General features: G+C 37.7%; 1 protein-coding gene across 3 annotated transcripts in view; it reads right to left on the reverse strand.

Moving 5' to 3' along the window:
- The window catches only part of smoc2 (SPARC related modular calcium binding 2), a 56,998-nt gene that overhangs the window by 16,846 nt on the left and 12,387 nt on the right, over window positions 1-27,765 (reverse strand). For 2 of the 3 annotated variants that reach the window (XM_073873574.1, XM_055170126.2), the window contains exons 2-8: window positions 20,839-21,001; window positions 19,279-19,385; window positions 15,661-15,760; window positions 13,382-13,426; window positions 8,914-8,997; window positions 8,547-8,618; window positions 2,670-2,856 (exon numbers count right to left, since the gene is read on the reverse strand). In XM_073873574.1, coding sequence (XP_073729675.1) covers window positions 2,670-2,856; window positions 8,547-8,618; window positions 8,914-8,997; window positions 13,382-13,426; window positions 15,661-15,760; window positions 19,279-19,385; window positions 20,839-20,968 — 725 coding nt within the window. In that variant the 5' untranslated portion in view covers window positions 20,969-21,001. The remainder of the gene's footprint in view (window positions 1-2,669; window positions 2,857-8,546; window positions 8,619-8,913; window positions 8,998-13,381; window positions 13,427-15,660; window positions 15,761-19,278; window positions 19,386-20,838; window positions 21,002-27,765) is intronic. The other variant, XM_055170127.2, reaches the window with a different exon arrangement.

Raw genomic sequence — 27,765 nt, forward strand, 5'->3', positions numbered from 1 at the left:
AAAAAATATAGACATGATGAAACGTTTTTTTCCCATTTGTTTATTGTTTGTTTGAAAGCAGAGGGTCTGTTCTTTCATTTGATATATTTGTATTTTTAAATATTTTTAGAGGAAAATTTCCATGAAAGGCATTTTTTTTTAAACTTTTGTGAAAATCAACAATGTCAGAATGTTCCTCTTTTTCCACCCCGGTAAACACTGAAGCGTTAGTTTTGTATACGTCATGCGTGACCTTTCGACATGATTACGTAATACGTAAGGTCGCGCATCACACGGCTAGTGCAAGACGAGAAGGTTTTATTTAAAAGTACATATTTATTTTATTTTTGGGCGAAAATGATGATCGTATTGCCAGATAAGACCCTTATGCCTCAGTTGAGATCGTTTAGAGCCCTTTGAAGCTGCATTAAAAATGCAATTTTAGGTCCAATGAAGTCCACTAGCTATATGGAGAAAAATCCTGGTATTTTCTTCTCGACTAAACAAAAATGAAGACATAGACATCAGGGTTTCCCTCAGAAAATTTGTTAGTTAAGATGGTAGGGTTGGGCGAGTGGGCGGGGCAGAGAGCGTGGCAATCAAATGGGCGGGGCGTATGCGTCATGATGAAAATTAAAATATTTTTTTTAAAACACTCAAAAAAAAAACTTAATTTTGAAAAAAACTATTACCGAAAATGAACACATACTAGATCAGTGGTTTTTCAAACTGGGGGCAGCGAGATGGTGCAGGGGGGCCCCAGTTTTATGACATTTTATGAAATACATAAATTTATCATGTATTCTTTGTAATTAAACCTAAAAAAATAAGGCTACTAACCAAAAGTACTACTTTTTTGTATAATTTAATGTTTTTTTATTAAAATAAAACTTCAAATTTTCTTCGGAGGGCCGCAAAGGAATGCACCGTACACAAGTGGGGCCGCACGCTGAAAAAGTTTGGGAACCACTGTACTAGATTATTAATGAATTAAATGTTTAAATGGGAATAGCTGCGTGATGAAGTGAAACTAAAGGGTTAATAAACACAAACTAAAGCAGATGTTGTAGAACGTCTGGCAAATGATGTTAGATGGCGCAAAAATGTTAAAAACTGATTATTTCCCACTATTAATTACATTATCTTAAAGGAGTGTAACTAATGTAGCATGTAAATAATGCAAATAAATAAAGTGAGCAAGAGCGCTTAACAATTATATTTAATCAACAGGCACGTAAAACCTAGCTAGCAGGTTGCTCAAACAACAAAAATCACCAGTTAACTTACTTTAAATTTGCAAGAACTATAGACGAATACAATAACAGGCTTAAATAAACCCAAAACATAAGTCCACTTACAGTTCTCACGGACACGAGTTTTATCAAATGGCTATCCTCCAGACATGACGGACCACGTCTCATTTCGGCCGTGTGGCGTGCATGCACGCTCGCGGTGTGAAGCACGTCCGAGCTATTCTTCGAGATATTTTATCAACTGGCTAGTTATCCTCCAGACAGTGACGGTCCGGACCACGTCTTCCTCATATCGGCCGTGTGGCGCGTGTCCCCGCTCGCGGTGTGAAACGCGTATGTGCTATTGTCCGAGATGCACCTGACGGCCTTTTGTGCAGCAAATTTTTTTTTGGACGACCTAGTTAAGGCGGAAGGGTTTCCAAGCTTAGGCGGGCCGCCTGAACTGTAATGTGCTGTGGGAAACCCTGAGTAAATATCTGAATTTTTTCATGAAAGTGGAATATTCCTTGTTGAAATATTTATCCTTCAGTATTTAACGAAGGCATCTAGAGGAAAGCTTAAGAGAGTAAATGTGCCTCAGTCAATATGACGAGAGAGAGAGAGAGAGAGAGGGCTGATGGGAAGGCAGCACTTCCAAGCATGCTCTAATGCGCTGTCTGGCAAACTGCCTGGCTCTTTGTTAACTCAATACTACATTCGGTGATGGTCAGCAATCCACAGCAACACTCCATAGCACTCCTGTGATTCATTAAAGGTGTCCCTGCATCATTTGCCATTTCCACTGAGCCTGTGTCTCGAACCCCAGACTAACACGCTCAACCACATGAACAGATGTTTGATATCCAACAGTGATGGCCTGATCAGACTTGATCAGCGTGGTGGTGCGACCAACTCATTCAACACATAGAGGATCCTGGTAGCAGATGAATAACTTGATGCTATATTTAGACATTATAGGTACCTCTCTTTTTGACTAAGTGGTCTTGCTACCTTTCCGAACGACCTATGTTAAACGAGACCATATCAGATAGGGCCAAGCTTGGGCCCCTGAGGGACGGCAAAGCTCAATTTTGTACCCCACAGTAAAGGGAATAATGGGGCCCCGGGTGTATATTAGATGTACTGGCACCTACTGAACCATTTTAAAAGGCAAGTGGTGGGTTTTCCCTTTCAATACAAAAAAGAACTGCCTAAGTTGTATTTTGGCAACTAAAAATGGTGGGATTTGTTTCTTCAAGGCGCCAGAAGTATTTAGAAAAAGCTACGTTTAAGAGACTGAAATAAGATCTGTTTGTGCTGGCAGCAAAAAAAATTGACCTCAAATTGTTGGATTATGCCATAGATTTTTACGCAATAAGGTCCAGCTGAAACGGAAGAAATGCGTTACGTATGGTAAGCGTGTAGGAAATTGAGTAAACTGTTGTCACGCATTGTCACCTTGTAGATGTTCCAGGTATGGGCCGCCCAGTGTCCACCAGCACACACCAGCAGTATCCAGTCGAGGGATGACACTGTACTGGTTTGTAGAGGCCGCCGTGTGCGCAATCTGGCACGAACACAGCTTCGTTTTTATGCTGTCTTGCTTCTTCCTGTGCCGTCAGCTGTTCTTGGTCACATGAGGTCGCTGGGGTAAAATAAAACAGAGAGAATGAGTGAAATATTAAGGAGACATGATGTTAGTGTCAATTGTCAATGTTAAGAAGATGACTAATGTTTAAGAGTTCTCTGTTTACCCCTGGTATGAAATGGGACATTTAACAAGACTTTTTTAAGATGTCAAATAAATCTTTGGTGTCCCCAGAGTACGTATGCGAAGTTCTAGCTCAAAATACCATATAGATATTTTATTATAGCATGTTAAAGTTGCCACGTTGAGCAAAAATGTGCCGTTTTTGGGTGTCTCCTTTATAAATAAGCCCCTAAATGGCAGTGCCGTGGTTGGATAGTGCAGATTAAGGGGCGGTATTATCCCCTTCTGACATCACAAGGGGAGCCGAATTTCAATGATCTATTTTTTCACATGCTTGCAGAGGATCGTTTACCAAAACCATTTGGTAACCATTTTTTCACATTTTTTAGGTTGACTGAAGCACTGGGGACTTAATAATTGCATATAAACACAGAAAAAATCAGATTTTCATGATATGTCCCCTTTAAGATGCGTTTTTGAATGCGGATAAATTAAACACAGCTGTGATACTATTGCACACAGTGTTCACTGCACAAACCTGCATTTTATTTTATAAGTTACTTGCAATACAGCATAAGAAGGTGTTGCCTTGGTGCCTGATTTACAAAGATCAGCACTATTTTAATGAATGTTACATAAGCACCAACTGTAAGCAGTTGGTAAACAGAATAATGTTATTAGGAGGTGCTTGTGTAAATGATAATGGTATCACTCTGTATAAAAGCTTCTGCCAACATTTATACGTAAATATAAAAGCACTGTAATAGCAACAATGCTTTTAACAGGTGTAACTGATTCTCCCATTCGTATTGGGAAAACTGTGCTGTCTCCTTGCATACTTTGATTCCTGCGCACACAAACTTCAAATATATGCAATGATCAATAGCCCAAACACATGGAGCGCAAAACCTCGAGCTGTACATCAGGAAGCCATCATCTCAGGCTACAGCAAGCTTGATCAAATGCAAGCACGATTACCGTACGCAAGTTTATAAAATACATTACAAAGAAAAGCGTTATAGGATAACACGTTTTTCTCAACATCTCTGTGATAAAGGGATTATAGCTACTTTGACTGATAAAAACCATGTTTACTTTTCTTTAAAACACCAATGTGCAACAATACAATGTTTAATAACAACAACTATGTATACATCTCCAGTTTGTATAGATCATAAGAGTGTTAATTTTTTTCCATTATGTTTTTTTAAGAGTTCAACATTGACTTCATAACAAGTGATTGGCTTGATAACAAGCTATTTACTTGATAGTTTCTTGTGCAAGTATTGTTAGAGGTAAAACCACAAAAGTTGTGTACAAATGTATTTAGTTATAAACGGATACTGCTTCTGTTGATTCCGATCATTGTGCTTAAAAAACTTAACGGAGTAAATTTTTTTAACGTATTCATGCCTTGCATTTTTTGTACCAATCTGTACGAATTGAAGATATGACGTATCATGCCTTGTAGGACTATATTAGTGATTTAAAGAAAAATTAATGATTCCCATATGGCAAAAAATACATTTCTCTGGCCAAAAATATGTGTGAAATATATACTAAATACATTTTGTAGAAAGTAAAGCTTAATTAAATATATTTTTGAATTTAATAAATATATTTAGTTTTAACTTCATATATTAACATATATTTCAAAATGTATTTCAGGGGCAATAAATACATTTCTAATTTTACAACCCATATGGCAAAAATATATTTTTCCTGGCCAAAATATATAAGTTTCTATAAAATGTTAATCTATAAAATATCAAATTGTACATTTATTTTTGCAGTTGTAAATATATTTAATTTAAACCCTTTCAAACCTGTTATGTTTGCAGGTTTGTAAAGTTTTTCTTCCAATGCGACGTGAATATAAATCCTTTAAAATATATTTATTTTTAAAATATATATCAAAAAAATTAAAAAGTGGCCAAAAAATATATTAGTGAAAAATAAAATTTTGTAAACACATTTTAGCACATATATTTTTAGCCATTTTCTTTGTATATTTTGAAATATATTTGAAATTTTATTTAAAAATATTTATATTTGCAGTTTAGCCAAGAGGCTAATAACAAAACAGGTTTTATGTACAAATTGCACTGCTCTTATCTCAAAATTATGTCATATGTCTCTTCATATTTTAATTCAAATCAATTCAATTTTATTTAAATAGCGCTTTTCACAATTGTTAATTGTTTCAAAGCAGCTTCACATTAATAGATGCAGGAGAAAGCACAGAAAAATTGATGTGCAACATAAGCAGCAGAATAAATCGGCAAAGATTAAACAGTACTAGCAAGCATAGTAATATTGTAACGTATAGAAGAGGCTGCTAAGTTAAGCCAATGTCGGCTGACTCCCAAGGGTTGAAAAAAATCCTAGGAGAAAAACCCTCCTGGCTAACAATCCATGATTTTAACAATCCATGATTTCTAAAGTTATTTGTCCTGTGAAATTTTGTAAAATTTGCATCCTAGTACAAAACAAAAGGTTTAAAGCGCAGGCTCTGGACGTCCATCCCTCACAGCCTCGTTTTGGAATCAACATGGCGACAGGCTGAATAAGGCCTATGAAAAAAAGTCCCCAAAGAATCACACATAATCAAAACCATCAGCCTTCACTGTGCTGGTTTGACGTTTTAAATAGTTATAAATCAGGAGACATTTACAATCGAATTATTGTCACACACGCAAAATTAAGCTAATAAAGAAATAAACTCTATAATGTCATCAGAATTACTGGATTGTGATGTGCAGTTCAGCCCAGATGAATTTTATCAACATCGTGGCTGATTCCTTCATTGGATCAACATGTCAGGCAATCTCTAAGTATAAACACATTTGTGTGAAAACCCAGCTAAAGTCATTTTTTGCGATTTACTGTTTTCTACATAAACTCATCAAACATAATGTAAAAACCATTCTGTGAAAATATAAACTTGACATCTTTAATATTGACTGAATGAGGTCATTTTCGTTGATGCTCCAAATCTCATAATCTCATCTAGTGACTCGCATAACCTTGGTTTTATTAAAGAGTTTGAGTCTTTTTCCACACTACGTTTGTAATTATTCTTCATGCTAGTCAGTGCAGCGAACTCACTTTCACAAAAGTACATAGTCACAAAAGAAACGTCCTAAATTACAATGTGACTCTATGCAAGTGAGACCTACAGTTGTGGTGCAGGTGCGAAAGACAGTGTAATGCAAAGCATTTGTAAATACTGAATTAATGATTCAAATTGTTTCGACTATTTATTTTATATTGACACAAGCATTGTGCTCTTTGTACACAACCATCAACACACGTTAATGCCTGTGATAAATACATAACCATTGTTATGTGCTCACAAAATCATAGTCTCACGAGGATATTCGTGGCATTAGCCAACAACACATTGTATGGGTCAAAATTATAGATTTTTTATGACAGAAAATCATTAGGATATTAAAAAAATCATGTTCCATTAAGATATTTTGTAAATTTTCTATCGTAAATATATAAAAAATATATTTATCATTAGCAATAGGTGTTGCTACACTGCAAAAAATAACTTTCATATTAGTATGTTTTCAGTACAAATATCTAAAAATTCTTAAATCAATATACATTGTCAAAATAAACTTTACTTAAAAAATTCTAGTTTTAGACCAAAAATACAAAATGTAAGCGAATTTGTGCTTCAAACAAAAAAGAGTTTTTTTAACAATTCAAGAAAAACTTTACGGAGCCCCTAAGGGGACATGAAGCAAAACATTAAATAAAGTTTAGTTTCGCGTGCACACGTGCAACTATCGCGTGCTCACGTAACACTTTTGCATGCGCACGTGAAACTACCACGTTTAGTTTTGCGTGCTCACTAGAAACTTTCGCGTACGCACGTGAAACTATCGCGTGTGCAAGTGAAACTTTTGCTTTCATGTGCGCATGCGATAGTTTCATCCGCGCACGTGAAACTGAACTTAAAGAAAAATCTGCACATGAAAGTTTCACATGAGCACATGAAACCACACTGGAAAAATTATTTTCAAGAAAAAAAATTCTTAGTATTTTTGTCTTGTTTTCAATACAAATATCTAAAAATTCTCAAATCAAGATGCATTGTCAAAATAAACTTAGAAAATAAGTCTAGTTTTTGACCAAAAATACAAAATGTAAGCAAATTTGTGCTTCAAACAAGTAAAAAAAGTTTTTTTTAACAATTCAAGAAAAACTTTACGGAGCCCCTAAGGGGACATGAAGCAAAAATTAAATAAAGTTTAGTTTCGCGTGCACACGTGCAACTATCGCGTGCTCACGTAACACTTTGCGTACGCACGTGAAACTATCGAAAGTTTCACGTGCGCATGTGATAGTTTCATCCGCGCACGTGAAACTTAACTTAAAAAAAATCTGCACATAAAGATTTACATGAGCACATGAAACTACACTGCAAAAATGATTTTAGTATTTTTGTCTTGTTTTCAATAAAAATATCTAAAAATTCTTAAATTAAGATGCTTTTTCAAGAATGTTCAAGAATTTTTTTGCTTACCCCATTGGCAGATTGTTTTGCTTGTTTTTTACACAAAATCACTTAAATGTGATATCTCTGCTCCAAAAACCAGACCCATTTTCTTGGGTCGTTTTGCTCATCAAGAAAAAGCATCTTCATTTAAGAATTTTTAGATATTTTTACTGAAAACAAGACAAAAATACTGAAGAATTTTTTCTGGAAAACAATTTTTGCAGTGTAGGGGCTCGGTAAAACTTTCTTACCCCGTTGGCAGATGAATTTTTTGCTTGTTTTGAGCACAAATTCACTTAAATTAAAAAAAAATCTAAAAACTAAGCTTTATCTTATGTCATTAAGAAAATGCATATTCACTTAAGAATGTTTTGTATTATTGTTTTGTTTTTAGTACAAATATCTAAGTAAGAAAGTCATTATTTGCAGTGTAATGATGTCATTTAAACAACTTTAAAGGTGATTTTCTCAATATTTAGATTTTTTTGCACACGCAGATTTACAAATAGTTGTATCTCAGCCAAACATTGTCTTATCCTAACAAACCATTCATCAACGGAAAGCTTATTAAGATGATGTATAAATCTCAATTACAAAAATAGACCCTTATGACTGGTTTTGTGGTCCAGGATCACATTTTAGACTTAAATTGAAATAAAAGTTTATGTACCGCCATTTCCCCCCATTTTGGAAGAACTGCAAATTAATTGTCAACAGCCGTCTCATTTGTGTCTTTCTCATTTCGTTCTGACTTTCAGAAGACACACTTCAGATAAAGTTAATGCTAAAATTAAATCTGTAACAATTCCTGATCTCTGAATAAACGAACTCTAAACAAAAGCATTTTGCTCATAAGCCACTACCATATTCTTTTCTTATACTGTCAAATTCACTCTACTGGTAAGTTAAACAGAGAAAATGTGCTGGAAATGGACCAAGATTAGACATGATGTCAAAGTCTAAGTTTGTTTTAATACAATACATGAGAATAGTTAACATGTTATGATTTTCTGTCTTTTCCTAAATACCAAAATCACCCTACAGTATCTCAAATCATTCTTCTTAACATTTTGTGTTGTAAAACACTAACAGATGTTTGTTGGTAACTCACATTGTGTTTTGGTCCTGTTTTGTCGACTTCGAACCTGTTCTGTCCACAGTGTGGGATACTGAGCGATGATGTCTAAAACAAACACACAAATACACAAAGATTAACTTTACCTTAAACCCTAGTGAACTGTGTATGCATAAAGCATTGGGTTCATTTCTGAGTGGCATCACATACAATGCATACTGAAAGAACTAGTCGCTTTGGATAATGGATTAATATAAACAATAGCTTATTTCACATAATATGTATTTGGGCTGACCAATTAAACCTAAAAACTACCATGACCATACTGGAAGTCCAGCAAACGATCTCAGGTTGCTTTAAGATGTAAGGACAGGTGCATTATCATTAGCTCAATAATACTTACCTTCCTCATCTGCGGACGGCTGCGGCTCCATTACGACAGTGACCGAATCATCTGCATTTAAAATAGAGAAGAGTTTCGAAGAAACTACAATTACAAGAGTAAGCTAGACAGTCACATAACATCATGTAATAATGTGTTTGCACATTGCCCGGCCAGGACAGACTGAAGAGATAGAGAAAGGAAAAGTAAGATACATAAAGGAGGAGAATAAATTGAAGAACGCACAGGTAATAAGAGCTACAGAAAAAGTCAAATGAGGTGTAGTGGTTGTTGTAAAAAAATAACAGTTGAACAGTCCTTGACAGCATGAAACAGTTCAGCGATGTTCTGTACAGAATTCTGTAAATGCAAGAGCTCAAAGTTGTGCAAACTTTACTGGAGCCCTGTAAAATGAAACACTTGTTTAGTTTTGACTCTGAAGGTCCTGAGATCAGGAGAATGGGCATGCATGCAAACACACAAACACAAAAATTGCCAGATGCTTTGGCCGTAGGAATTTTAACGCTGAAAGCTGCAGGTGTGGTTAACCTCAGCAGGGTCACCATTAACTCATCAAAGGGCAAAGAAACTGCACCTTTATTTATTGTTGTGTTTCTCTCCTTTATAAATCAAAAATTGAGCCATTTTGGGACACAGCAGTTGTTGAATTATGCACTCCTGATAGTCAAAAATATTATTGTCAAACAAATCTGTCATTTAAAAAAAAAATATATCTTAAAGACATGTAAACTCTATAAAAATTTCAGTACTCAAAACTTTTGTGGAAACCGATTTTCGAAAAAGATTTCAGTAAACCAACTCAAAATCTTTAAATAAATAATATTTGGCTGCAGCAGGCGCAATGATATTACGCAGCGCCTGAAAATACTCCCCTTGGTTACTTTCAAAAGCAGGGGACTATTTGCGGGCTCTGCGTAATATCACTGCGCCTCCTGCAGCCACGTTACGGCAGCAAAGTCCTTGATTATTACGCCAAAATGAGAGTATAGCCATATCTAACTAGAAAATCACAACTTTTAATTTTCCGTCCGTCTGAGTACACGATGTGACTACAGAAGAGGCAAGTTTTAAATAGGAAAAATACAGAAACTCGTTGGTAATTTTTGAGCGTGATGCTAATGGTCTAATCAGATTCAATGGATTATGCTAAGCTATGCTAAAAGGGGTACTGCCAGACCCTAAGATCAGCTGAATGGATTCCAAAAACGTAAAAATTAGCCTATTTTAAAAAAAAAAGTGGAGTGTCCCTTTAACTGGCAGATTGAATGCCATAAACAGTCCCTTCAGAAAAACTCGATTGTGCGATCGCGCGATATATTGCATAATCAGCCAAAGTCCGCATATTTATGCGGGGCTGCATTTTTTCCAAATATGATGCACTTTTGCCGCATTAATTACATATTTCCGCGCACAAAATATGCGGGGCTTGCATGATTTCATAATCTCCGCATTTTCGTAGCAAAAAGTCACATATATTAGGAGAAAGTTGAAAAATGTTTCATTTACTTCCCAAAAGCGCAGCCGTGTCCTCTATTGCCATGGGAATGTTATGAAGTGACGTGATTATGTGACGTGAACATCATTGCAGCTTTTGCAAGTTTCCGCAGCTTTTGCAAGTTTCCGCAATTTTCGCAAATTCCCGCAATTCCATCGCATAAATTGCTTAAATATCTCGCATATTTCATCGCATTTTTTATGAAAACGTGCCGCAAAATCAAGGATTTTTGCCCGCAACAATCACAAAAAAACTCCGCGTTTTTCTGGAAGGACTGCATAAACCTCATCACAACCACCAAAAGTTTGTAATTATGTTCAGTGTTTGTTAAAATGAGACTCTGTTTGGAGGTTATAAATAAAAATTTTGAGTTAGCAAAGTTCTTTGACTCATTTTTTTTAGATTGTGGAACTTGTTCAACGTACATAAAACTTTTAAGTTGAATAAACTTACAACAGTTCACTCATTTTAAATTAGTATATTGTACTTTTCGGGTTCACAGTGAACAATAAACTTCATATCATCTAACATGTCTACTATGATCAACTGTAACGTGATAGCTAAAATATAAAATAAGACACATATAGATAGAAAATAAAATAAGAGTAAAATATGAGAAATAAAAATCTAGAAACTGGATGAATGAGGTTTGATTTCACTCATTGATTTCAATCTTTGACTTGATTTTAGTCAATATTAAATATATCAATGTTATATTTTCACTGAATGTTCTTCACATCATGTAGGATGCTCTCTGGTGTGCTAACAGAAAACTGTGAAGCTCTTCGATTTCATTTTAACGACCGTGAAAGGCAAAAGCTGTTATTATGGCGTCTCTCTGTTTAACGACTTGAACATACGGCCATTTACTTTCAGCCCCGAAGCAACTCCGGCGTTCTCAATTCACAAAGTATTAGAATGGCAAGCCATAACCCGCAGTTTGGACACGTCCAAGCACACACACATTAAATCAGTTAGGTCATTCAGCAAAACGGCTACTATTCGTGTCCTCCATATACAGTACTTAAAACCTAAAGGTGGATATTTTAAATGTAAGCACTGAATGTTACGGTTATATTTGTTTACATTAGTAAATGCATTAGCTAACAATGAGCAGTACAGTTTTTCAGCACTTATTAATCTTTGTTAATGTTAGTTAATACTACCAATACAATTGTTCATGTTAGTTCATTGTGCATTAACTATGTTAACAGTTACCACTTTTGAATTTATAAATATATTAGTAAAAATGCTGAAATAAACATGAACTAAGATGAATCATTGTTAGTTTATGTTAGCTAATGCATTAACCTACTGGAAAGTGCTTTTTTTCTAAAAAGCACTTTGAAGTTTCAGTATTTCAAGCATGTGATGCCCATTACATTGTAAAACTGTCAACCCTGTTACCTTTTTGAAGGCATAACTTAATAATATATTCTTATCCATCATTTATTTAGTGTAGCTTGTGATGACAGAACACAATTTATCAACATCTCATGAGTTCACATTAACGTGTAATCAGAATATATATATATATATATATGAAGAGTTTAGTTGCAAAACGAGATAAATCCATTTTTAACATTTTTGTCAAAACATGTTTATTACTATGTTATCATGTTATTATTTTGTTTTATGGTGCTACTTAGCTGTATTTTTTAAGTTATGAAGGTTTAAATCAAAACAAACCAACTGCAGTTGCATTGAAATTAATTGGAATGTACAACCAAAAAACAAGATTTCTGAACAATTAAAAAAACGGTGGTTATCTCGTTTTGCAATGAAACTCTTCATATATATATGGCAAGGGAGGTAAGGCTTTTGACGCAATTTTGCTGGTTTGAACCTGCTTTTTGCCAACCATGCTCTTCACATTGAAAAGGAATTTATTTTCAATAAAAATTAAGAAAAAGTCTAAGTGGAAAAATGGAAATAAAGTGCTAATGTTTATTAAGAAATAAAGTATTTATTGAGTAGGGAGGGCTTTTATTCAGAGCCGGCGCCAGACCATAACTAACAGGGGGGCACTCGGCTTCCAACGGGGGGCACGCAAAACAACAAATACAGCAAGCACACACTCATACAACTAACAGACTGTCAGCTCATTTCCCGTATAAAGTGCAAAAGACCACAAACTATGTGCAAAACTATTGAACTTCGACCGCGGCGTGAGCGCAAGCCATTGAAATGAATGGGTTTCATAGCGCAGCGCACACCGCGTCCTAGCTTTAAAAAAGCCGCTTTACCATAATCACGTCGTAATGCTGTTAACGGTCTATAGCCACACTTCACATTTAAGCTTACGTAATTTAAAACAACGCTAACTTACCTTTAAAATAGCTGAAGACGGCGTGTAAGAACATTAAACTTCCTTAAAACAGTGTCCTGTAGATTTGTAAATTCCACCTAGACCTCTATAATCTCTGAGTTTGAGCCAGTCTGTGTTTGCATGAAGATGAAGCAGGCGGTGCTGGTTCGTTCTAAATGTTCTAATATCCATATTTTACACGATCCATAAAATGCCGCGAAAAAACACGTTGCTAGTATCAAGTCACAAATATGCTAAAGACGTAAGATGGGTGAGATGCGGCAATACATCCAATCAGAGAAACTGGTCTATTTTAATTTAAGAACACATATATCAACTATATTTTCCTCATTTGATTACATTACAAGTGATGAAACATTCAATGTTTAATTTATTTTAATTATTCTTGATATATATTAAAGTAATAAAAAACTTTGCAGGGGGGCACAACAACCTGTTCGGGGGGGCACTGCCCGCGAATGCCCCCCCTTGACGCCGGCCCTGCTTTTATTCTTATATTTTTACTTAACAACATCTATCTTTAAGAAAATGTCTTTATCACACTACAACAAGCCCATGTGATAAAATGACCCAATTGCAAGTGAAGATTGTCTGGTGCTTTACTCCTAACATAATGAAACAAATAGTGATGTGAGGGCATTTACCTTCTTTTCCTGGTTCCTTCGGATTGATTTTTCCATTCCTGGGACCTGAATATCAACAGAAAAATCGCAGTTAAGGGCCGTTCACATTATAACGATAACTATAAAAATATATAGCAGAGTTCACACCACAACAATAATGATAAAGATACAATGAACAATACTTTGGGATCACTTTCCGAGTGTTTTTTCCCAACTGATTAATGATAAACCATTGATATCAAATCTATTTGAACTTCAAGCGCACGCACATTTAAATTGACAGATGACACTGTGAAGAAGCGCATTGCTGAGGTCCATAACATAAAATTACCTCAGGTATCCAGCGCTGATGCAGTTGCTGTGAAATTGACTACGTAATGCTTTTTATTCCACTACACTGACCACGTCAAAAGGTAAGATATTATACTATACAAACTACTAGATTCACTGTTTGGATTACGCAAATGTGACATGTTGAGGACATCTGCTGCTTACCAGCTGTGTAACATTTATACATTTAATGGCAATTACAAGCATTTTTATTAAAGGAAATAAGCAATATTAGTAATGCCTTTGTAAATAAATGATTTGCGCTAGTACTGTGCCCCGCAGGCGAATTAGCATGAAGTTATCGTTATTGTCCGGTAGTGTGGAAGCTAATAGTTGTCATTACCATGGGTTAACACCAGCCACGTTTGAGGCGTCAAAATCGTGTCTACCGTGCATAGTTTGCTGCTTGAACATTTTGAGTTTACTCGCTTCATTCGCACGTGAAATTCTTGTCATTCGCGTCATGGGAGGGGCTTTTCCGCCAAAGTTCACATTTTTCAAGAACAAGATGCGCAAATGAGACGGAATCAGGTCTACCGTGCTAAACGCTTCATTCGTGGCGCGAGACCTCCGGACGCGCGTCAACGCATCTTCACATTGACTTAACATTGAAATCACTCGCGCTTGATACCTTTACCGCGGCTGGTGTAAACGCAGTATTATAGTTATAGTTATCGTTATAATGTGAATGGCCCCTTACTTCTAACATAGCAACTGTACATCTCAAATTTCGTTTAAGACATGTGCAGGTCTTTGCCCATGTATAAAACCCTAAACAGCTCCCCCAGATCAGGGCAAGCCTGTCTTCCAGAAACACTTGATCATGTGCAAATTTTATTCCCAAAAAAGTGACTTACGTTTTTAATTTACGTTTTAGGCCTCTATGAGGGAACAGAATAACGTTATGAGGGCTGCAGGGGGTAGAAACCATATGACACTATCTTGAAGTAAAAGAGCAAGAATGTTTGAGCTCAGGCGCTTCGTCTGCCAAACGCACATTGGTTTTGCGATGCTCCCCCAGACCTAACTGATTAAACTGTTGCATGTGCAATTAAATCTAATTGGTCTTTTTTTAGTAAAGTTGTAGCTCTACAAAGCCAAGCCAACAATGTCATGATCCAAAAAGCCATGGCCTGCAGTGATAGGATCAATTTATGTGTGTATTGTGTGTGTGCGTGTGTGTGTTAGAGCATGTGGCTTTGGTTATGTGGTATTGTTATGCTGGAACATTTTTGTAGATTAGGATTAAGGACATTCTGGCATTGATTCATGCAGTGGTCCTCTAGCGTGGGGCTAGTTTTGAATCTCATTCAATTTCGTACTTTCAAGTCAACCATGTTGATGATACACAAGAACCAATGAGATTTGTGCTTTTTTTGTCCTTATATGGCACTGAGATCACAGTACACAAAGTCAATTCTCTTGTGCATCATGGTAACAACTGGACTTTTTGAGACTAAAGCAAACAGGACCGTTCAAAAGTTTATTCAGATTACATAATAAAAGTAAACTATGGAATAACAGTTATGTAACTATAAGAATTTTGTTGTGACTAAAAGCATTCGAAACAGATCAAAACTCTTAAACTTAATCATTGTGGACTTTGCTTACGACATGCAACCAAGATTATGTTGGATAGAAGTGGGTCACTCATAGCTGGACTATATATAACTTAGACGGTAAAGTGACAGCTATTGTTTGCTATTAAAGTGTTGTTTGAGTTTACAGCATGTGTAAGAATATTTTAAAGGAAGTTCTCTTTTGATTTATACTTCAGACAACATCTATTTGACTGGGGAGAATCTGGGTGCTCCGAAACCTGGCAAACCTCAGCGTAGTGTCATTAATGTTGGCATTACTGCGAGGTGGCATTACTGATGATATAAAAAATCTTTGCAACTGAAAAAGAAAACCTTAACCAGGCACACAATGGAACAAAGTCATAAACAACACATAGCAGAAGAAGGTACCTTGGCATTGAGGTTTCTTATTGGCTACTGCTGAGCCACTGATTGGTCGGCCACTTGGCGTTACACACCAGCAGTAACCGGTGTAACTGTGACACTGGATCTGTTCAAATGCAGAATCAAGAAGAAAAGAAAATATAATCCATAATGTGCTCATACAACATCTGTATCATTATCTATCTGAAGTATCCCTTACATGTCTTTCTGTCTGTCATCAGTGTTTCTGTCTGTCTGTCTGTCTGTCTGTCTGTGTTTCTGTATGTCTGTCTATCCATCTGTCTGTCAGTCTCTCATCTGTGTTTCTGTCTATCTATCTACCTTTCATCTGTGTTTCTGTCAGTCTGTCATCTGTGTTTCTGTCTGTCTGTCTATCCATTTTTCTGTCAGTCTGTCATCTGTCTTTCTGTCTGTCTGTCTGTCTGTCTGTCTGTCTGTCATCTTTGTTTCTGTATGTCTGTCTATCCATCTGTCTGTCAGTCTGTCATCTGTGTTTCTGTCTATCTATCTACCTTTCATCTGTGTTTCTGTCAGTCTGTCTATCCATCTGTCTGTCTGTCAGTCTGTCATCTGTGTTTCTGTATGTCTGTCTATCCATCTGTCTGCCAGTCTGTCATCTGTGTTTCTGTCTGTCTGTCTATCCATCTGTCTGTCAGTCTGACATCTGTGTTTCTGTCTGTCTGTCTGTCCATTTTTCTGTCATCTGTCTTTCTGTCTGTCTGTCTGTCTGTCTGTCTGTCTGTCTGTCTGTCTGTCTGTCATCTTTGTTTCTGTATGTCTGTCTATCCATCTGTCTGTCAGTCTGTCATCTGTGTTTCTGTCTATCTATCTACCTTTCATCTGTGTTTCTGTCTGTCTGTCTGTCTATCCATCTGTCTGTCTGTCAGTCTGTCATCTGTGTTTCTGTATGTCTGTCTATCCATCTGTCTGCCAGTCTGTCATCTGTGTTTCTGTCTGTCTGTCTATCCATCTGTCTGTCAGTCTGACATCTGTGTTTCTGTATGTCTGTCTATCCATCTGTCTGTCATCTGTGTTTCTGTCTGTCTGTCTATCTACCTTTCATCTATGTTTCTGTCTATCTACCTTTCATTTGTGTTTCTGTCTGTCTATCATCTGTGTTTCTGTCTGTCTGTCTGTCTGTGTCTGTCTGTCTGTCCGTCTGTCTGTCTGTCTGTCTGTCTGTCATCTGTGTTTCTGTGTATCCATCTGTCTGTCTGTCTATCATCTGTGTTTATGTCTGTCTGTCTGTCTGTCTGTCTGTCTGTCTGTCTGTCTGTCTGTCTGTCTATCTATCTACCTTTCATCTGTGTTTCTGTCAGTCTGTCATCTGTGTTTCTGTCTGTCTGTCTATCCATTTTTCTGTCAGTCTGTCATCTGTCTTTCTGTCTGTCTGTCTGTCTGTCATCTTTGTTTCTGTATGTCTGTCTATCCATCTGTCTGTCAGTCTGTCATCTGTGTTTCTGTCTAGCTATCTACCTTTCATCTGTGTTTCTGTCAGTCTGTCTATCCATCTGTCTGTCTGTCAGTCTGTCATCTGTGTTTCTGTATGTCTGTCTATCCATCTGTCTGCCAGTCTGTCATCTGTGTTTCTGTCTGTCTGTCTATCCATCTGTCTGTCAGTCTGACATCTGTGTTTCTGTCTGTCTGTCTGTCCATTTTTCTGTCATCTGTCTTTCTGTCTGTCTGTCTGTCTGTCTGTCTGTCTGTCTGTCTGTCTGTCTGTCTGTCATCTTTGTTTCTGTATGTCTGTCTATCCATCTGTCTGTCAGTCTGTCATCTGTGTTTCTGTCTATCTATCTACCTTTCATCTGTGTTTCTGTCTGTCTGTCTATCCATCTGTCTGTCTGTCAGTCTGTCATCTGTGTTTCTGTATGTCTGTCTATCCATCTGTCTGCCAGTCTGTCATCTGTGTTTCTGTCTGTCTGTCTATCCATCTGTCTGTCAGTCTGACATCTGTGTTTCTGTATGTCTGTCTATCCATCTGTCTGTCATCTGTGTTTCTGTCTGCCTGTCTATCTACCTTTCATCTATGTTTCTGTCTATCTACCTTTCATTTGTGTTTCTGTCTGTCTATCATCTGTGTTTCTGTCTGTCTGTCTGTCTGTGTCTGTCTGTCTGTCTGTCTGTCTGTCTGTCTGTCTGTCTGTCCGTCTCTCTGTCTGTCTGTCATCTGTGTTTCTGTGTATCCATCTGTCTGTCTGTCTATCATCTGTGTTTATGTCTGTCTGTCTGTCTGTCTGTCTGTCTGTCTGTCTGTCTGTCCATCCGTCTGTCTGTCTGTCTGTCTATCTACCTTTCATCTGTGTTTCTGTCTATCTACCTTTCATTTGTGTTTCTGTCTGTCTGTCTGTCTGTCTGTCTGTCTGTCTGTCTGTCTGTCTGTCATCTGTGTTTCTGTGTATCCATCTGTGTATCTGTCTGTCTGTCTGTCTATCATCTGTGTTTATGTCTGTCTGTCTGTCTGTCTGTCTGTCTGTCTGTCTGTCCATCCGTCTGTCTGTCTGTCTATCATCTGTGCTTTTGTCTGTCTGTCTGTCTGTCTGTCTGTCTGTCCATCCGTCTGTCTGTCTGTCTTTCATCTGTGCTTTTGTCTGTCTGTCTGTCTGCCTGTCTATCCATCTGTCAGTCTGTCTGTCTGTCTGTTATTGATGTTTCTGTCTGTCTGTCTGTCTGTCTGCCTGCCTGCCTGCCTGCCTCCCTGTCTGTCTATCAATCTAATTGTCATCAGTGTATCTGTATGTCTGCCTATCTAACTGTCATCGGTGTTTCTGTCCTGTCTGTCTGTATGTTCGTCCGTCCGCCGCCTGCCTGTCTGTCTGTCTGTCTGTCTGTCTGTCTGTCATCCGTCATCAGTTTATCTGTATTTCTGTCTATTTATCTGTCATGGGTGTTTCTGTCCTGTCTGTGTTTTTGTTTGTCTGTCTCTCTGTCTATCATCTGTGTTTCTGTCTGTCTGTCTGTCTCTCTCTCTCTCTGTCTGTCTGTCTGTCTGTCTGTCTATCATCTGTGTTTCTGTCTCTCTGTCTGCCTGTCTATCCATCTGTCTATCTATCTATCTATCTATCTATCTATCTATCTATCTATCTATCTATCTATCTATCTATCTATCTATCTATCTATCTATCTATCTATCTATCTATCTATCTATCTATCTATCTATCTATCTATCTATCTGTCATCTGTCATCAGTGTATCTGTATTTCTGTCTATCTATCTGTCATCTGTGTTTCTGTCCTGTCTGTCTGTATGTCCATCCATCCATCCACCCGCCTGCCCGTCCACCCGCCTTTCTGTCTGTCTATCATCTGTCTTGTCTGTCTGTCATCTGTGTTTCTGTCTGTCTGTCTATCTAACCTGTTATCAGTTTATCTCTCTGTCTGTCTGTCCATCTGTTATCAGTGTTTTTGTCCTGTCTGTCTGTCTCCCTGCCTTTTTATCTATATGTCTGTCTGTTTGTCTAACTGTCATCAGTGTATCTGTATGTGTGTCTGTCTATCTATCTGTCATCAGTGTTTCTATCCATCTATCATCCATCCATCCATCTATCTGTGTTTCTGTCAGTCTATCTGTCTGTCTCTCTATCTCTGTCAGTCTGTCTTTCCGTCCGTACGTCATATCTCTTACCTCACTGTAGGTTCCATCAGGGTTGCAGACGGGTACAAACACTTGTGGAAAGACTTTCTTGGCTTGCTGTTCTGTGTACCTCTTTTCTGCCACACACCTGGATGTATCTGTAGACACAGCACATGAAAATCCACCTGTAAGATGGCTTATAATCATCCCTGTTATCAGAATCAACATGAACTGTCTACCCAACATCTAGCTTGTGCTATGTAAGTGTTGGATGAGGTCAGCTGAAATGTACTACATCTGATGAATCATTCCTCCACAAATTCTGTCCTCAAACAATTCCTTTCTAAATATAACTCAAATTTCCCATCATTTCACTTCAGACACACAGTTTTGCAAATGTTGTTAGTGTGATATAAAAAACAGACCATCCGAAGAGAGGGCACATTAAATTCAAAGCGACAGGCAAATCTATCGCTGACTGATGTGGCGGTGGCGTTTCTTTCGGAGGAAAGGAATAATAATAGCAAAAAAATGAAGAAGGAAATCAAGTTTCTTCTTCAATAACATGTGACCTCTCAAACACACAGAATAATTCAAGATGTTCGGAAGCGGTGAAGCCATGTGTGCGGCTGGGATCTGGATCAATAATCCTACCGCAGGCATCAATGCAATTCTCTTCAAGTCCAGTGAAGGCTTATATCTCTCATATTTGTATGCGTATTTAGACATATATGTGTGTATGCATGTGTGTTGATATCGTTAACAAAGCTGGCCAGAGCACAGCCTCACAAGTCTTGAAAATGAATCTCTATGCAGACATATAGTCACTCTCTCCACTGCGCAAATCATTAAAACAGTCTCGTCTGAGATGACATGAGAGCACCAAAACAAACAAAACCAGACGAATGATTAAGAAAGGAGAAATGAAACAAGAGCAGACGGTTAAAGTCACGGATCAACAGAAGCAGACATTTCAAATTATACTTTTTAACTTTCTGAAAGACAAATAGTTCATTTTCGTGCAACCTGCAAATATAATGATTTATTTAAAACACGTCACATGCATTTTGACACAATTTTACGCTTTCCTTTGAAAATTAGACTCTTTTGTGTCTCTTGTCCTCTCTGTCATTTTTCTCCTCACACCCTTTTAATCTCAATGTAAGAATGACACATTGTGCTTGCTAGTAAAAAAGAATAAAAGAGAGAATAAATGAGGTCTGTAAGCAGAATAAAGCGACACTAAATGGCGAGGGAGTCTTCCTGCCGAGCCCAAAACAATAAGAGGGTTTGTGAGCTGTTTGACCTTTGACATCTTTGGGCACAGACAATATTTTGCTCCTCCCTTCACACATATGAATGCATGTACATATGTACATTTATTTTTACACAGACAAGATCCCTATCAAGATTTTTTGTTTTAAAAACTCCATGCATGTTTAAATGTATTTTCTTATATAAGTGGGGGTTAAATGCATCATGCGTTATACAAGTGGAAGTCTCCTTTATCCTCTCAAAGATTCATTTATCCCTGAATGGATTCAAACCCTGACCCTAACAGGGCATCAGCCCCGACCAGCAACAGATCACACGTGAATGGTGAACTCTGACCTTTGCATGGCCCTCGGTTGACCTCCAGCTGAGGGTCGCGGCACTTTGCGCGGAGAAACTCGCAGCGGGAACTGAAGGTTCGTCCGTCTGATGCGCACAACGGTTTGCGAGCAGCTCCGGCACAATCCATATTACATTCTCTGTCCTGTTCCACACGGAGAAACTATAAAGAGAAAGACAGAAAGAAGAGAGAAAGAGAGAGAGAGAGAAAGTTAGACTTCGACGTTAGCATACTTTCCAATGGCTGGGTATTGCAACCAATTTGGCGATTCGATTAAAATCTTTTATCGATTCAATCCACAATCGATTGGTTCTCAAAATTGTACTAAAAATTGTAATTTTGCTAACATGAAATTTATTCATGCAATCCATTACATTGTTACTCGTGCGTTTTCTTTCTGAATTGTACACATTCGCACAACAGACTTAATTTTTTACGAGGATAATCGCGGCATTTTGAAATCATTTTGTGTCTGTAAGCGTAAGGAAACGTGAACCTAGTCTTGAGTTGCGACTTCCCAATGTAACATCAAAATCTGTGACCCATTGAATTATATGACCATAGTAGGCGCTGTAGGGACAGTTGGGTTTACCCTTACAAAAATTAAACAGTTTTTTTGTGGTAAAAGTGTAGTAACATCTCAGGTTACGTAGGAAATCCTTGTTTTATGAGAAGGGTACGAGACGCTGCGTCTCCCTCGCCATACTTCCGGCGTGCCTGTACACTTTTTTGCCGCCATATTTATGCTTTCTGGCTTCCGAATATGACGTCACGCCTAACCATCGGCCGAATTTGATATACATTCTCAGACGCTGTAGGCATTCCCCATAGCGTCAGCTCTCTGACTCAGCGTGAAGTTCCCTTTTATGGTTTTTCGGTTGATGCCCAGCTGATGCCTGACCAACGATCACCGACAGAACCAGCTTAATCTCCGCTTAATCTCCTTATCCGTTTATATGTGTGTATATACATATATATCTCCCAAGGGTTTTTCCCTCCTAGGACTTTTTTTTATTTCCTCGGCTAAACAGCCCGGGTTTTTTTCTCCTAGGGGTTTTTTTACCCCGGGGAGGCAGCCTTCTTGGGCTTAACTTAGCTTCCTCTTCTAGACGTTACATTAGTATACGCTCGCTTATAATGTCGAGTCATAGCCGCAGCAAATTTGACTGCTTATGCTATCGGGTATTATGTTATGCTATCTGTCGTTTTTCTGTGCTTTTACTGCTTCTATTAATGTAAAGCTGCTTTGAAACAATTAAGTATTGTGAAAAGCGCTATATAAATAAAATAAATTGAATTGTATTGATTACTTCTATTACCATGTTTTTACTACACATACTATGGTTTAACTATGATTTTTGAAAACCATGGTTGTCAAAACCATGTTTTTTTGTGGTTACTATGGTTTTACTACAATAACCATGTTTTTTTGGATTTAACTGTCTTAAAACCATGGTACATTTTCGTAAGGGTAGGGTTAGGATTGGGGGAGGAATTAGGTTTACAAACACATCGTCCTGTAATAAGACGGTCACATAATCCAACAAGTCAGTACAACACCGGCCATGCACTTCAGATGTGCGCACACATAAGACTTATGAAACAGTGCGTGAGTAGCGCATTAAGATCTGTTTCGTGTCTACTTTGCTTGAAAGGCCTAAAACATGTGCAAATTATAAACTTTTTTGACGATTCAGCACTGGACCGATCACGCAAGTAACAGTTCACGCTTGCCCCGTGCCATCGGGCACTACTTAAAGGGATAGTGCACTCAAAAATTTCAATTATGTCATCATTTACCCTCCCTCATGTTGTTCCAAACCTGTATGATTTTTTTTGTTTTGCTGAATACAAATGAAAAAAAAAACAGATCAGGGGCACCATTCACTTCTATAATATTACATTTTCCTACTATGGAAGTCAATGGTGCCCTCTGATCAGATTTGTTACAAATATCTTTATTTGTGTTTAGCAGAAGAAAGACATTTATACATGATTGTTACAACATGAGGAAGAGTGAATGATGAAACAATTTAAATTTTTAGGTGAACTATCCCTTTAACGTCAAGTCATGTCTCTAAAGTAAAGCAACCACATTAAGAATTGATTCAGAGATTTCCCGAAATTATATTGTTTTGTTAAAGCAACACTATGTAGTTTTTTTTACCTTTAAATAATGTCTCTAAAATTATTTCAGTGATAGAACAACTTTTAACTGGACAAATTGTACTGTTGCTGCAACCTGAGCAGCCTCCTAGCTGCTACAAGCACACTCTGAAAGGGGCGGTGGAGGGTAGAGCACACAGCCCCGCCCCTCCCCCTTCCCGCAGAAGAGTGTCTGATACCAGGCACTGTTGCACTTTTCAACCACATGGGGGAGCTGTAAGTCATTTTTACATGGAAACTACATAGTGTTGCTTTAAAGTAAAGATCGATTAATTAATATTTTTTCAAGCCCTAATAACTATGCATACATATATACTGTATATTATATAAAATATTATTATGTATAAACATGTATTTAATGAATATTGTAAGTGTTATACATAAAGTATATACAAGAAAAACGTACTAAAATACTCTTATGGACAGCTATTAAGCGCAAAGGTAGCACAAAATAAATAATCTGAGTTTGCAGTTTGAAATGAAAGAGTTAAAAAAATAACTGGGAAGCACAAAATAAACTTTAAAAATACAACATTAATACATCTTTCTATAACAATGCATGTCACAATAACCACAACATTTTATGCATTTGGCAAACAGTGCATTCATGCTCCACATTTAGTCTTTTTTAGGCTACCTTTGATGTTCCTTCACATTCATAGACTGATTAATACACACACTAATACTCAAAACAAAACGCACACAGACACTCGCTGACCCCTCTGACACTCGAAGCCCATGCCAGGTCTTGTTTGTGAATGAGGGATTGTGGATGAATGACAGAAGTGCTGACGGCCTCTCGACTCGCACTTTTATCTGTCTGACACCCTCACACCTGCACAGGTACCGCCGCAAACAAAAAGCACGTGTGCGTACGAGTCCCACGCTCACGTCGCTTGAATGCACAAGAAAACGGTGTGTGTTTTACTCTTTGTGCACTGCAGAAAAGTGGAATGATATTGCAAACATCACCTCACCTACAGTCAAGGAAATTGACTTCCTTTGTGCTCTGGACATTACCTGCACAGGTGTGGATTTAATTTTACATTTGGCTAGCATGAAAAAGTCGAGCGATCTATTGTCACGACCTGGCGAATACAAATCCGACTTGAAAAGGTCCTGATAGATGCATGCTCACCTGTAGCCAATAAATCAGCCTCGGGAAAACAGCGAATGAAAGCGGTGTTGAAAGGAAACAGATTCTTCATATAAAACGGATGGGTAGGATCATTACCCACTCAAAAATTAGCACTGGATGACATCCTACAAATGACTTTGTGTGTGTATGTGTGTGTGTGAGGGCGCTTTGCACCTGGAAGATGGTTTTGGAGGGGGTTTAAAGATCAGCCCTTTGCCCCTGGCGATGGAAGACAGCGCTCCTGTCATCTCTGATCGTAAAACTAGAGCTGATGAAGGCTGGGGAAGTGTGTGTGTGAGAGAGAATAAGCTGGTTCAGACACATCGGATAAACGGCTGTGAGTGTGCATGGACTGAACTACTGTAATCTTGCTTTTTTCTTATTTTAATGAGTTCTGAGTCTTTTATTAAAGGGGTCATGTGATGCGATTTTATGTTTCCTTTGTATTTGTAGCATTTAAAGCTGTTCATGCATGTAGAAGATCCCTAAAGTCGCAAAGATTAAAGTCTTAAATATTCTTTCTAAAAGTGAAGGCTCATCCACGCCTTCATAAAACACCTCATTTAAACACATTCCCACATATCTACATCACTGTGTGGGAAGATTTGCATAACACCACCCAACTGTATACGCAAAGAAAACAAGCGCAACTTTTATTCTCGCTGTAGTATTGTTGCCTTCACGGCCATGCCGTGGAGATGCTGTGCTTTGGGAGTTGATATTCCAAATATGGTAAGGGGCGTAACTTTCCATCACACACTTGAGGTATTCAGTCAATCGCTGGATAGCTGGCCAATCAGTGCACGTCACATTTTACAGAGGGATGAGTTTTGTAAAAATCAACGTGTTTCAGAAAGGCGGGGCATAGAGGAGCAACGATAATGTACGCCAATATATTCATGAACATCAGCTGACGTCACTCACATCTCAAACTTGTCTTCCGCCATTTTGAAGTGGTCGCAAAAGAACTAGAAGCTATGCCTTCAATATGTTGTGCGCATCAAAAATTTTATTTTTACAACACTAAGAAGGCTCGACACAACATGATACTTTGCTTGAAGTATCACCTGTATCTCTACACGTGAACTCGAGCATTGAGAACATTGTTTGTGTAGACAGAGTTTACTAAAAAGAAAGTTTTGAACAACAGGTTGTTTTGGTGTCCGCTCGCTGCCATCTTGCCAGTCAAGAGTAAAGATGGATAGCTCCTAAAAGCATAGTTCCATATAAATGCACGGATAATTCGTTGTTTAGTCGCAAGTGAAAAACAATATTGACCTTCTAGTTGAAAAAGGAGCCTCATATGAGATTCATTCATTTGCATTTGGAAATCGATTCTTTATGTCTGGCAAAGATGATGACCGGACACCATAACAGCCAAAGTCAGTTGTTCAAAACCTTTCTTTTTAGTAAACTGTGTACACAAACAATGTACTCAATGCTCGCGTTCATGTGTAGAGATCCAGTGATGCTTCCAGCAAAGTTTCATGTAGTGTCGCGCCTTCTTACGGCGCATTCACACGGGGCGTCAGCGTTAACGCTTCCCATTCACTTTTAATTGGTGACTTCATGCGTTGCCGAACTGAATTGTGGATCCGTCGGCGCCGCGTCAGTGCCGTTGCTCGCGGCAGGAGTTGAACATTTCTCAACTTTTCAAGCGGCAACGCGTGCGTCAGCCAATCAGATCGCCTTATGCAAATTACCTAGACAGAGCCAGCCAATTACGTTTATGGAAGAACGGAGCATGTGTAGCGGCCACTGTGATTGGCTGTTGGCCACGCTTCAGACAAGCCTTCCGTTAAGCGTTAACGCTTACGCCCCGTGTGAATGCGCCGTAAGTGTTGTAAAAATAGTGGTAGTTCGGTAGCAGCGGCTGGAAGAACGCATCAGGGATCGAGTAGGCATCACACCCTAACCAAGGTATTTTTTTAAAGTAGCGTTTCTTTTTATGACAGTCGAGGTGCAAAATGTTGTCTTTCGTAGCCATTTCCCGTATCCGTAAGAATCATAGACAGTAAAAGATAAGAAATCCGATAATCGCAGCAAACTAGCCAATGCTTGTCAGTAACCTAATGGTACTCTGTAGGTACTCAAGATGGCGGCAGGCAACTGGAGTGACGTAAAAGGTCACATGAATGATATTCATAAATAAAACAATCTGAAGGGCTACTTTTTTGATATAGTCTACTCAAAACCTTTTTTGTTGTACTTGTTGATTTTATTTTATTTGTTAAATGTTTTATCATTGTTTAAAATGTTAACATACATAAAAGAAGCCAAGCTAATATAATAAATAAGTAATAAATAAATATTAAAATTGAGGCTATTAACTCTTTCGCCGCCACTGACGAGATAACTCGTCAATTAAGAAAAAACGCTTCCATGCCAATGACGAGAATTTCAGGCTTTCCGCAATACCGCTATTATCCACCAGGTTCCGCAACTTATACAACCCAGAAGTAGCGCCTCACGTGAAAGAGAAAGAGCTCTGTTTGTTTTAAAGATCGCTCTGCATCAGATCTCTATCAAAAGTCCTTCACAAAAATGGATTTATCTCAGCTTTTTGCTCAAAATGGGTGTATTTTTGAAGAAACCTACACATATTTGAGAGGTGATAAAAAGAGAACTAATGATAGGATGACATTTTTTTTTGTTATTTCATTTGATATATTGTTTGTTTATATATTTAAAGAAGAACATTTTCTGGAAGGCATTCAACTTTTATGAAAATCATGAAAAATGTTGGCGCTGGCTGGCAACTTTTTTTAGAAAACGTTGGCGGGGAAAGGGTTAAAGGGGAAATTTCAAAAATGTAAAATAAATATTTGGTGTCCCCAGTGTATGTATGTGAAGTTTAAGCTCAAAATACCATATAGATAATTTATTATAACATGTTAACATTTTCACTTTGTAGGTGTGAGCGAAATGTGCCGTTTTGGGGTGTGTCTTTTTAAATGCAAATGGCAGTGCTGAGGTTGGATGTGCAGATTAAGAGGCGGTATTATCCCCTTCTGACATCACAAGGAGAGCCAAAATTCAATGGTCTATTTTGAGAATGGTCTACCAAAAGTTACTGGGTTGGTCTTTTTCACATTTTATAGGTTATAGCACTTAAGCGTAAAAAAGTCAGCTTTTCATGATATGCCCCCTTTAATAAAATGTGCTTTGGTGGGCAACTCAGACTTGAAGACCACTGATGTACAGTATTTGGAAAATAATGAAATAGACCCTTTTTTTTGTAAAAGTGTAGTAACCATGTTTTTTTTAACTAATTCATCTTGCCAAAGAGTGTGCATTTTTTGTCATAGGCTATTCATGGACAAATGAGCAAATGGATGCTTTTTCAAACATAAAAAATGCTTTTAAAAGCACCAACAGATAATTCAGACAACATTAATGTCTGTCTCAATGTTATTTATTCAATTAAAGCAGACCCCATTTTTACAGTTTTATAACTGCGCAGCGTCATATTGCGATTTCCATTTAGTTTCAATAAATTTTGGACAGCTCTCTTCATCGACGGCCCCTTTTTTTATCCAGAATACTTATGAATGAATAAATGAAGATTAAGCTCAAAATAAGAGGGTCTCATGTTTATGACTGACAGACTGTTGCTGTCACT

This window comes from Misgurnus anguillicaudatus, chromosome 11 (assembly GCF_027580225.2).
Source record: "Misgurnus anguillicaudatus chromosome 11, ASM2758022v2, whole genome shotgun sequence".
In the NCBI taxonomy this organism is placed as follows: Eukaryota; Metazoa; Chordata; class Actinopteri; order Cypriniformes; family Cobitidae; genus Misgurnus; species Misgurnus anguillicaudatus.